General features: G+C 44.3%; 1 protein-coding gene and 1 long non-coding RNA gene across 2 annotated transcripts; both read left to right on the top strand.

Annotated features, from left to right (window-relative positions):
• On the top strand, positions 1 to 8,031 carry LOC306943825 (fibronectin type III domain-containing protein 7-like; the record flags this gene model as incomplete). Its single annotated transcript, XM_079530350.1, has 12 exons — positions 1 to 184; positions 606 to 866; positions 1,982 to 2,194; positions 2,397 to 2,654; positions 2,743 to 3,012; positions 4,230 to 4,490; positions 4,854 to 5,111; positions 5,303 to 5,560; positions 5,839 to 6,093; positions 6,414 to 6,656; positions 7,235 to 7,492; positions 8,024 to 8,031. The coding sequence occupies 12 exons, from the start codon at positions 1 to 3 to the stop codon at positions 8,029 to 8,031; spliced, it is 2,727 nt and encodes a 908-aa protein (XP_079386476.1).
• Positions 8,032 to 9,692: 1,661 nt separating this feature from the next.
• Positions 9,693 to 10,687, top strand: LOC306943281. The gene is made up of 3 exons (XR_013792380.1): positions 9,693 to 9,925; positions 10,199 to 10,456; positions 10,593 to 10,687. It is a non-coding gene; the product is annotated as an uncharacterized lncRNA (long non-coding RNA).
• The last annotated feature ends 2,409 nt before the right edge of the window (positions 10,688 to 13,096 follow it).

Below are 13,096 nucleotides of genomic sequence, written 5' to 3' on the forward strand. Positions count from 1 at the left end.
ATGTATGAAGTGACCCTCAGTGACAACGATGACGCCAGCATCGCCCCGATCGTCAGAAGAACCTCAACTACAACTATAGACATCACTGATCTGCAGCCTTGCTCCAATTACGTAGTTGGAGTGTCATCAGTCAACAACTTCCTGGTGGCTGGCGAGCCTGATAACATCTCACACAAAACCCGCAGTGAGTATTTATCACCTGATTATCAGCATGGTTTCTCCAAACTACATTCAAGCTGGTTGCACTTTGAGATTTGTACCAGTCAATGCAACATGTTTTATACATCAAGTGCCTTATGTACTGGTGAATCAACCTGTCAATTGGTCAACCACATTGCTGCAGTGCCATGGACCCTGCCGTCCATGGCTTAAGCTTCAGGAATCAGGAGTTGTTAATACGGGACATGCCATCTCCCTACTCTCTTCACCGTCCTACCATTTTTGAGTGGTGCTAGCGCCACTCCTATGCGGAGCTATGTGTGCATATATGTATGTGTGTATGTGTACGTACGTGTCCGTGCTGCAACACCTAAAGTGGCCAGTAGAACACACATTTTTTTTTTTAATTAAGCTCTGTTCATGTTCTTTCTTTCTTTCTCTCACAGACATAGACAAAGTCAGTTCGATCTCAGAGACCTACGACTGCACGACAAGCATAGTGACGGTGACCTGGGAAGCGGTGTTTGGGGCCAACTCCTACAAGGCCATGGCCATCGACGGCACGAACACAGAACTCAACTGCACCTCCAACTCCACCAGTTGTGCCATCAGCGGTCTGAAGTGTGGTGAGACGTACCGGGTCCACGTCACAGCCATCTCCGACGACTGCACGAGCGTCTCTAACATCACCACCCTCTTCGACACAGGTGTGTGTGTGTGTGTGTGCACGCACGCACGTGCATGTGCATGTGTGTGTGTGTGTGTGTTTGTTTGTGGTCTGGGGGTACACAATCACATGGACCGGGCAACATGGCAGTGTCACTTCCACTTACTTTCATTCATGCTTTGTTCTCAGTGTTGAGATGTCTGTACATCTCTATACCTCACACACATGCACGGGCACGCTGCGTCCGATTTCACCGCGAGTGTCACGCGTCGCTACTGTAAAGCTCCCGTCAAAATTGACCCTCGTCAAGCCAGTCCTATGGGAGCTGGCTCGGGTTCCTTCGGTGGTGTCCTGTGTTGTTTTCCCATCCTTAGCAGAGGAACACACCCTGTCATTAGCCACCAGGAGCTGATCTAGAGTTCTTTACAGGTCATTGAAGTGACGGTGTCGTGAAAGGTCAGCTGTAGCTTTCAGCCTGGAAAGTGAAAAGGACACAGTCTCTCAGTCTGTCTCAGTCAGACAGACGTTTATGTTTTAAGTAGACAAAGAGACCAACCACAAAAGGAGACAGTTTCTTTGTAGGCTGTATTAGATCACTCACGACGGACCAATGGGTTTCAGTGGTGAAAACAGTCTCGGTTGGTTTGGTCCTCATATTGGGATTTGTATTGACTGGATACTTTACAGCCTGAGAGACATGTAGCCTTTTTTTTGTCATCAGTGGATTGTGTACATAATCTTTCCTTCGAGGGGTTCACAAATAAAATTGCATTACGTATAGGGTCTGCAGACAAATCTGCCAATGCGGGAAAAGAAAATAGCCCAACGCACTGATATTAGTCTGGCCATGTCTGGCTGCTTGTGCAGATTGTTTTGGAGTATCACATGAGCTGAGCCACGCCATCATTGCTCCAGCGCAACTTCCATGCATATCCATGAATTTTACTAAAAGAAAAACTTCCTTGGTTAACAGCCAACACACAACATGCAAAACAAATCTGGATCCTTTTCCTGGATTATTTTTCAAATAAAGAATGTCTTACATCATTGTACAGTGGAGAAACTAAATTAAACTCATCCTCCACAACTCACAAGCTAAAGAACATCACACACAATCGTGTAGTGTATAATTTGTCTCTTCCCTGTTGTTCATAGTTCCCTGTGCACCTGATGATCACACGTCATTCCGAGAATGTTCCAGTAATGTGGTGGTCTTCGGCTGGCAGGCCACCAACAACACCATCTACTACGTGGCCAAATCTGTGAGCAGCAGTGGGGAGGTAGTCGAATGCAGGACCACCCAAACGTCGTGCTACTTCACCGACACTCACTGCGGTCTGTCCTACAATTACACTGTGTACTCCAAAAGTACAGAGTGTGACAGTGAAGTCAGTCCCCCTACAATAGTACATGCCTGTGAGTATGAATTTAAATGTTTGGTGATCAAATACAAAGTTCACTTGTTGTGAGCTTGATATTACCCTCCTGACACACAAGGATGGATATTCAGATGAAAGCTGAATATACATAACATTTGTGTTGTTCCTCCCCTTCTCTCTCTCATCTCCAGCTCCATGTAGACCAACAAATGTGATATCATCATCAGACTGCCAGTCTGACAACCTGACCACAAGCTGGGATGTCGCAGCCGGTGCTGAATCCTACCTGGTGGAGGTGTATGGGAACAACAGAGACGAATATAACTGTACCACTGCCGGCAACACCTGCATTACGACCGGCGTGCCATGCGGCGAACACCTCAGCGTGTGGGTCACAGCCACTGCCGGTGAATGTGCCAACAGGGTGCTGGGACAAGCGGCTGTGACTGGTAGGCACTGGGAAATATGACTTCTACTTTGCCAAACTTGTTTTCTGCTATATTATGATGATAAATACGACCCTTCTCCCCCTTCCAGCACCCTGTACCCCTGCGAACGTGTCCGTAGTAGTGGGCTCACTGGGCTGCGACCAAAACTCTGCATTGTTTAACTGGACAACAAGCAACGGAGCAGTGTTCTACATCGCCCTGGCTCAGCATGCGAACGGCATGGTGCGCAGCTGCAATTCATTATCAACAAATTGTATCGTCGAGGGCCTTGACTGTGGGCAAAGTTACAATGGCTCTGTCATCGCGACTAACTTGAAGTGCAACAGCACCGTCACTACGCTGGTGCTGTTTACAACAGGTAGGAGAATGTCAAAACATCTAAAAACATGTATGAGTTCTTTACATTCTTTCTCAATCCATCTTTATCCATCCAACATGCATACCCATTCATACTCAATCCATTTCAAAGTGTCACATTATTGCACACACCCAAAGAAGAGCATATTCAAAGTCAACTTCAATGAACAACCTTCATAGTCAGGGTCTCATGAACTAAAATGTTGGCATAAGAGTGTTGGATTGATTGTGACATGAGACAATGTCATGATATGGCTATGTCTGTTTTTACTCATTGGAATATCTGAGACGTGACCTTGACAAGATTTGCTACAATGGAATAGCATAACAAATACTATTGGCATATATTGCCATTATACATTTATTCACTAGTAAGAGACCACACCTAATTAAGTTTATGACAGTTTATTAAAACAAAATGAGATGAATGTGAAACGGGACGAGGAACCCAAGGTTAGGGCAAGACTTGGGGTGGGGGGCGTAGTCTCAGGAGCTCATAGCCGATCTACAAGAGCAGTACTCACGACCCATGTTTGGTCTGTTGTGAAGCAGAACAAACAAGCCGGCCGAGAGATCACAGGTGTATTTATACTGTGGTGATTGCAGCAAGGATTGGCTGTGGTGAGTGGAGGCAGGTGTAGTGGATACGGGTGATTGTGAATGGGGAGTGGCTAATGAGTGAGGGCAAGTGTGGTAGATAGTAGCCTCGGTCCCAGGCTTACTATGGGCTTACTCCAAGGGGCCAGTGAGGCTATTCAACGTTGAAGCTCTGGGCCCTAGTGGTAGGAGGAGGGACTACAGGCGGACCCGTGGATTCATGACCGGGAAACCCCGTGCAGCTGGGCTTTAACATTGAGCGCTCGGTTGCACTTCCGCATTTGACCACCAAAATGTGGTGGTCAAATGCGGAAGTAGACGTTCTGAGACGGTACTTCCGGCAGTCTTCCGGGTGCTTCAAAATGCCACTGAGCAACTTCCACTGACATGAATAGCTGGGGGGGCGGAGCTTCGCGCCAGTTCAGTCTCTATCCTTTTATATACTCTATGGCTTACTCACCTGCAAAGAGAAAAGGGGTAGATAGGGAAGCGATGAGAACGGGGTGTGGCCAGGATAAACAGAGGGTGCGGTCTCTACTCCTGAACCTACGTTGAACACAACTACATTTAAAGTAGTACAACGTCACATAACTATGCCTATTCTTCCTGCCTCTTTTCCAGGACCCTGTGCTCCAAGCAACGTTCAAGCGGTCGCAAACTGCACGTCCAATCACGTAGATATAAGCTGGGAGCACCTTCAGCCCACAGGCAGCTACACCGCAGTCATACAGGACCACAACAGCCCTCAGCTCAACTGCACCTCCGACACACTCAACACGTGTGAAATCCTCTCAGTGCCCTGCGGGAAGACGTATAACGTCACGGTCACCTACAGTGATGGAGTGTGCTCCCCCGCCTCAGCACCCATCAACCTGAACTCAGGTACTGGAGCCGGCTTGCATCGTAAACAAAATACATTTCGGTCACGATTTTGAATAGTTTCAATATCATTCAGAGACATTCATTTATTTTTTTCACATAATGTTTTACAAAAGGATATCACTATTTATACCATGCTCAGAACGTGTGAATGAATACATGCATGCATCTCACAATGGAAAATGTACGTAAAAGACAAACAAGACTGTAATTGTGATTGATTGTGACTGTATGTTGAAATTCACAAGTATAATTAATTTGCAGCTATGAGTACTGCACTTAAGGGAGGATGTAGTTGACCCTAAATGCTGAAAGCACTTCATTTCAAATAACATAACCGGCAATTTCCTCTTCTTTGTGTCCCAGTCCCGTGTGCCCCGGTGAATGTTAGTGCCAGTCTGGCGTGTCCCAACTCAGCCAGTGTGACCTGGGTAGGAAGCCCCAGTGCCACATCTTACAATGTGACAGCAGTGGGTACGGACGGACACATCCATTACTGCCTCACCAACGTTACCAGCTGTCACGTACCCAACGTGCACTGTGGCCAGAACTATACCATCACAGTGACGCCATATGCTGACGCGTGTGCTGGGAATCCCAGTCTTCCTCATCACTTCACTGCAGGTACACAGGGATACACACAAGACTTTACAATATGCACCCCATCCATTTATCTGAACAGTCTCAAGCAACTCATTTGATTAGTCTAAGTAAGGTGTGCTCAACAATGATACCTAATACCATTTATTTGATCAGTTCTATGAAACGTTAAATAGAATAATCCTACTCTCCACTTCTTCCCTCCATCTCTCCAGGTCCCTGCGCCCCCAGTAATATTCATGTTTCTACAGAATGTGGGGGTAGCACAGTGTCCTGGTCCCCTGTAGCAGGAGCAGAATCATACATAGCAACAGCAACAGCACACACTGGACATGAACACACCTGTAACTCAAGCGTTGCAAACACCTGCTCTTTCACTGATCTGCACTGTGGTGAAAACTACTCTGTCAGTGTTGTAGCTGTTGACAGAGGTTGTCACAGTGAACCGAGTCCAGCTGTGGTACGGAAAACAGGTGAGAAGATGTTCACAAGAGACACTTTAATCATGTTGCTTTTGAAACAAAGTTACCTGAATGGCTTAAAATCTAGATATGGATGCACAAAGGCAATATGTTCTCACTCAAACAAACAAATTGCTTTGTTTTAGAATACCTTGCTCTTTTCCCCCTTAATCATTTGGAGATTCTTGTCATGTTTTTCTTCATGATATTTCTGAAAGAGCCGTTTCATGTTAGTTCATCATATTATTCCTGTGTAATGTTTAACTCTGTATTCCATCGTCTCTTTGCAGTGCCATGTGTTCCTACCAACATCTCGGTAGCTCCAGAATGTATCAGAAACACTGCTGTTGTGTCCTGGTCTGCCAGCAAGGGGGCAGTACAGTACTCTGTTTCTGCCTGGAGTAGTCATGGCAATGTCACCTGCTGGTCCTCTGGTCTCAACTGTACTCTTAACATCACCTGTGGTTCCAACTACACTGTAGACGTGAAGGCTATTAATGGAAACTGTTCTAGTGACCCGAGTCAGCCCCTGACATTCAGCTCAGGTAAGACATGGATAACATAATACACACCAAAGACAAAACACACTGTAATGCTGCTTTTGACCACTAGAGTATAATCGTGCTGTTTAAATGGACAAATAGGTTAAAACTTAGGTAGAGGGAGTCTTCTCCCCACTGCTAGGTAGGGATAATTGACTTAATTGCTGAATTAATTAATCTCATCATGGAAAATGTGTGTAAAACACAAATTAAGTTTCTAAAATGATGTGATTGTTGATCCTTTAGGATGGAATGTTGTTCCCTGCATATAATCAGCAACATTGTGTTTTACTTTTCTCTCTTCCCAGTCCCGTGTGCCCCAGTGAATGTTAGTTCTAGTCTGGCGTGTCCCAACTCAGCCAATGTGACCTGGCAAAGAAGCCCCAGTGCCACATCTTACAATGTGACAGCAGTGGGTCAGGATGGACACATACATTACTGCTCCACCAACAGTACCAGCTGTCAGATACCCAACATGCACTGTGGCCAGAGCTATGGCGTCACAGTGACACCATATGCTGACTCATGTCCTGGGTTTCCCAGCATTCCTCATAACGTCACTGCAGGTATACAGAGAGAACAAGCTATGTACTAATCTGAACAGTCTCCAACAGACTAATTTGATTAGACTAAATAAGATTTGCTCAACATACTTTGATCAGTTCAATGAAAACATGACATAGAATAATCGTTCTTTCTCTCCACTTCTTCCCTCCATCTCTCCAGGTCCCTGCCCCCCCGGTAATGTTTCTGTTTCTGCATCATGTGGAGGTAGCACAGTGTCCTGGTCCCCTGTACCGGGAGCAGACATGTACATAGCAACAGCAACAGCACACAATGGACACGAACACACCTGTAACTCAAGCGTTGCAAACTCCTGCTCTTTCACTGATCTACACTGTGGTGAAAACTACTCTGTCAGTGTTGTAGCTGTTGACAGAGGTTGTCACAGTGAACCAAGTTCAGCTGTGGAACTGAAAACGGGTGAGATTTAAGAAGCTCGTAATTCTAATCTAATCCTGTTTTTTTTCATTCATCATGTTACACTTGGGACATTTTGAATTCGTACAATTATGTTGGTAAGTTTAGTTGAACTTATTATTTCTGTCAAATGTTTAACTCTGTATCCGTCCTCTCTTTGCAGTGCCATGTGTTCCCACCAGCGTCTCGGTAGCTCCTGACTGTATCAGCAACACTGCTGTTGTGTCCTGGTCTGCCAGCAAGGGGGCAGTACAGTACTCTGTTTCTGCCTGGAGTAGTCAAGGCAATGTCACCTGCTGGTCCTCTGGTCTCAACTGTACTCTTACAAACATCACCTGTGGCTCCAACTACACTGTAGACGTGAAGGCTATTAATGGCAACTGCTCCAGTGACCCGAGTCAGACCCTGACAATCAGCTCAGGTAAGACATATAGAATATTATGTTACATATCCCGACCAAAAACAATGACATTGCAATGCTGCTTTTGACCTCTTGGGTTTAATCATGCTCTCTTCAGGAAGATTTGAGTGGAATGAATGGATTCAAATGTAGGTGTGGACAGGATTAATTACTTATTTACTGAATGAATGAATCCTTTCCCATGAAGGAACATTCAAATAAAATATTGTAAAAGCGTTTCCTCTACATACAAACCACATTTGAATTATAATTTATATATTTGTCTTTTCCCAGTTCCGTGTGCCCCAGTGAATGTCAATGCCAGTCTGGCGTGTCCCAACTCAGCCCATGTGACCTGGGTAGGAAGCTCCAGTGCCACATCTTACAATGTGACAGCAGTGGGTCAGGATGGACACATACGTGACTGCTCCACCAACAGTACCAGCTGTCAGATACCCAACATGCACTGTGGCCAGAACTATACCATCACAGTGACACCATATGATGACTCATGTGCTGGATATCCCAGCATTCCTCATCACTTCATTGCAGGTAGTTAGACTCCAACAGACTCATTTGGATGAGACTAAATACAAATTTCTCAACTTACCTTTTATTGAATATTTTCTATGCAACATCATAGATAATAATCTTTCTTTCTCTCCACTTCTTCCCTCCATCTCTCCAGGTCCCTGCCCCCCCAGTAATGTTTCTGTTTCTGCATCATGTGGAGGCAGCACAGTGTCCTGGTCCCCTGTTTCAGGAGCAGACACGTACATAGCAACAGCAACAGGACATGATGGACACGAACACACCTGTAACTCAAACACTGCAAACTCGTGTTCTTTCACTGATCTACACTGTGGTGAAAACTACTGTGTCAGTGTTGTAGCTGTTGACAGAGGTTGTCACAGTGAACCAAGTTCAGCTGTGGAACTGAAAACAGGTGAGATGATGGTCCCTAACGACTGTGTAATGCTGACCGGAGCATTTACACGTTCTTCAGTACGATTTAAATAAATAAATAATTTAAATGTTGGTATCAGGATGACTGACTTAATTACTAAATGCATTACTTATTACTCATTTAATTCCTGTGAATATATAAAATTCCTTATCTACCTCTTTCTCTTCCTAGTACCATGTGCCCCAGTGAATGTTAGTGCCAGTCTGGTGTGTCCCAACACAGCCCATGTGACCTGGGCAGGAAGCTCCAGTGCCACATCTTACAATGTGACAGCAGTGGGTCAGGATGGACACATACGTGACTGCTCCACCAACAGTACCGGCTGTCAGATACCCAACATGCACTGTGGCCAGAACTTTACCATCACAGTGACACCATATGCTGACTCATGTGCTGGGGATCCCAGCATTTCTTATCACTTCAGTGCAGGTAAAAAGATGGAACAAGACTTAATTACTCTAAAGGCTTTGTACTAATCCTAACAACATCCAAAACAGAACATTTTGAATGGTCTAATTGCAATTTGCATGAAATACATGAAAGACAATAATCTTTTTTTCTCACAATTTCTTCCCCCCATCTCTCCAGGTCCCTGCCCCCCCGGTAATGTTTCTGTTTCTGCATCATGTGGGGCTAGCACAGTGTCCTGGTCCCCTCTACCAGGAGCAGACAGTTACATAGCAACAGCAACAGCACACAATGGACACGAACACACCTGTAACTCAAGCGTTGTAAACTCCTGCTCTTTCACTGATCTACACTGTGGTGAAAACTACTCTGTCAGTGTTGTAGCAGTTGGCAGAGGTTGTCCCAGTGGACCGAGTCCAGCTGTGGAACTGAAAACAGGTGAGATGATGGTCACTAAAGTCACTCTGTAATCCTTTTCTTGACTTGTTGTGTCATTTGTCCCTGGGAGTAAACTTAAATAGACTGAATGAACGTCTTAAAATCTAGATTCGGATGAATGCATGGATTGTGTGAAGGGAAGGATTGCACATGTTTGCCACCCTCAAATGTACAATTATTTAAGGAATAGGAATACAAAGAAAACACTTTACTTTACTTTTGCGAATCAGAGATTCAAATCATGTTGTGAATTGTGATAAAATTACACTTGAAATGTTCGGTTATTGATATTGGACTTACGTCAAATGTTTGTCATTGGTTTTGTTAAGTTAATTGGACCAAATTGTTGATGTATAATGTTTAACTCTGTCCCCTCTTTGCAGTGCCATGTGTTCCTACCAACGTCTCGATAGCTCCAGCATGTATCAGGAACACTGCTGTTGTGTCCTGGTCTGCCAGCAAGGGGGCAGTACAGTACTCTGTTTCTGCCTGGAGTAGTCAAGGCAATGTCACCTGCTGGTCCTCTGGTCTCAACTGTACTCTTACAAACATCACCTGTGGCTCCAACTACACTGTAGACGTGAAGGCTATTAATGGCAACTGCTCCAGTGACCCGAGTCAGACCCTGACAATCAGCTCAGGTAAGACATATAGAATATTATGTTACATATCCCGACCAAAAACAATGACATTGCAATGCTGCTTTTGACCTCTTGGGTTTAATCATGCTCTCTTCAGGAAGATTTGAGTGGAATGAATGGATTCAAATGTAGGTGTGGACAGGATTAATTACTTATTTACTGAATGAATGAATCCTTTCCCATGAAGGAACATTCAAATAAAATATTGTAAAAGCGTTTCCTCTACATACAAACCACATTTGAATTATAATTTATATATTTGTCTTTTCCCAGTTCCGTGTGCCCCAGTGAATGTCAATGCCAGTCTGGCGTGTCCCAACTCAGCCCATGTGACCTGGGTAGGAAGCTCCAGTGCCACATCTTACAATGTGACAGCAGTGGGTCAGGATGGACACATACGTGACTGCTCCACCAACAGTACCAGCTGTCAGATACCCAACATGCACTGTGGCCAGAACTTTACCATCACAGTGACACCATATGATGACTCATGTGCTGGATATCCCAGCATTCCTCATCACTTCATTGCAGGTAGTTAGACTCCAACAGACTCATTTGGATGAGACTAAATACAAATTTCTCAACTTACTTTTTATTGAATATTTTCTATGCAACATCATAGATAATAATCTTTCTTTCTCTCCACTTCGTCCCTCCATCTCTCCAGGTCCCTGCCCCCCCAGTAATGTTTCTGTTTCTGCATCATGTGGAGGCAGCACAGTGTCCTGGTCCCCTGTTTCAGGAGCAGACATGTACATAGCAACAGCAACAGGACATGATGGACACGAACACACCTGTAACTCAAGCACTGCAAACTCGTGTTCTTTCACTGATCTACACTGTGGTGAAGACTACTGTGTCAGTGTTGTAGCTGTTGACAGAGGTTGTCACACCTTACCAAGTTCAGCTGTGGAACTGAAAACAGGTGAGATGTTCATCAAAGACAATGTATTATGCAATGCTGTTTTTGACCTGTGAGGTCATTTTGCCCCAGGGTTAACCAAATTAATTTGATTTAATGTTTTAAAATCGAGATATGGATAAATGCATGAATTCAGTATAAGGAGGAAGGAAGGAATACATGCTACAATGTAAAGGTTTTTTTAGGTAGGTCTATTAGAAAAACATTCCTCTTCCTGATTTGGAGATTAAAAATCATGTCACAAAATTACACTTGAGAAATGGATTTGTATTTACATCAAATGTTTTCATTGGTTTTCTTAAGTTAATTAGAACTTATTGTTGAAGTCTATACCACTATCCATCTTCTCTTTGCAGTGCCATGTGTTCCTACCAACATCTCGGTAGCTCCAGAATGTATCAGGAACACTGCTGTTGTGTCCTGGTCTGCCAGCAAGGGGGCAGTACAGTACTCTGTTTCTGCCTGGAGTAGTCATGGCAATGTCACCTGCTGGTCCTCTGGTCTCAACTGTACTCTTAACATCACCTGTGGCTCCAGCTACACTGTAGACGTGAAGGCTATTAATGGAAACTGTGCCAGTAACCCGAGTCAGACCCTGACATTCAGCTCAGGTAAGACATGGAGAAAATACTGTATAATGCACACCAAAGACATTGCAATGCTGCTTTTGACCTCTTGGGTCTAAACATGCTCTCTTCAGAAAGAACTGAGTGGAATTTATTGTGTGCAATAAATTCCAGTTAAGTGTGCAATCATTGAACATTGAGAATGTCATGTAATGTTTTTATTCCCTTTTATAATGTGACTTTTTAACTAATTATTTCAAAACTTTTTTTTCTTTCTTTCTCTTCCCAGTCCCATGTGCCCCAATGAATGTCAATGCCAGTCTGGTGTGTCCCAACACAGTCCATGTGACCTGGGTAGGAAGCTCCAGTGCCACATCTTACAATGTGACAGCAGTGGGTCAGGATGGACACATACGTGACTGCTCCACCAACAGTACCAGCTGTCAGATACCCAACATGCACTGTGGCCAGAACTTTACCATCACAGTGACACCATATGCTGACTCATGTACAGGAAATCCCAGCATTCCTCTTCACTTCAGTGCAGGTATAGAGAGAGAACAATATTAATGTTGTTAGACTAACCACAATTTGCTCAACAAACATTTGATACATGACCTACAGCAGAATAAACCCATTTATTTCTCTCCACTTCTCTCCTCTCCAGGTCCCTGCCCCCCCAGTAATGTTTCTGTTTCTGCATCATGTGGAGGCAGCACTGTGTCCTGGTCCAATGTTTCAGGAGCAGACACGTACATTGCAACAGCAACAGCACATGATGGACACGAGCACACCTGCAACTCAAGCGCTGCAAACTCCTGCTCTTTCACTGATCTACACTGTGGTGAAAACTACTCTGTCAGTGTTGTAGCTGTTGACAGAGGTTGTCACACCACACCAAGTTCACCTGTGGAACTGAAAACTGGTGAGAAGATGTTAATCAAAGACAGTGCAATGTGTATGAATTGTGTAAATGAATGAAGGAAAGACTAAGTTTGCCACCCCATAATGTAAAATTATTTGAGAATTTCCTCTTATTATGTGACTCCCTCCAACTAAACTTATTTATTTTATGACACCCATACTTGCCCTGTGTGACAAATCGTATGACTTTGACTCTGACTTTGTCCCTTTACTAATTTGGAGATTCTAATTATTTTTAATTTACATTTTACGATATATCTTGGAGCCCAGTTATATTGTTGATGCATAATGTTTAACTCTGTATTCCATCCTCTCTTTGCAGTGCCATGTGTTCCTACCAACGTCTCGGTAGCTCCTGACTGTGTCAGCGACACCGCTGTGGTGTCCTGGTCTGCCAGCAAGGGGGCAGTACAGTACTCTGTTTCTGCCTGGAGTAGTCAAGGCAATGTCACCTGCCAGTCCTCTGGTCTCAACTGTACTCTTAACATCACCTGTGGCTCCAACTACACTGTAGATGTGAAGGCTATTCATGGCAACTGCTCCAGTCGACCAAGTCATACTCTGACATTCAGCTCAGGTAAGACATGGAGAGCATAATGTATTGTATACACACCAATATCAGAGACTCTGTAATGCTGCTTTTGGCCTTTTGGGTATAAGCATATACCCTCTTCTAGAAGAAGATGTAAGTGTTGGTTGGGATGAGTGAGTTAATGCATGAATGAATGAATGAATATAATAATGACTCTTACATTAGAA

The sequence above is a fragment of the Electrona antarctica genome, assembly GCF_951216825.1.
Source record: "Electrona antarctica genome assembly, chromosome: 19".
Classification (NCBI taxonomy): Eukaryota; Metazoa; Chordata; class Actinopteri; order Myctophiformes; family Myctophidae; genus Electrona; species Electrona antarctica.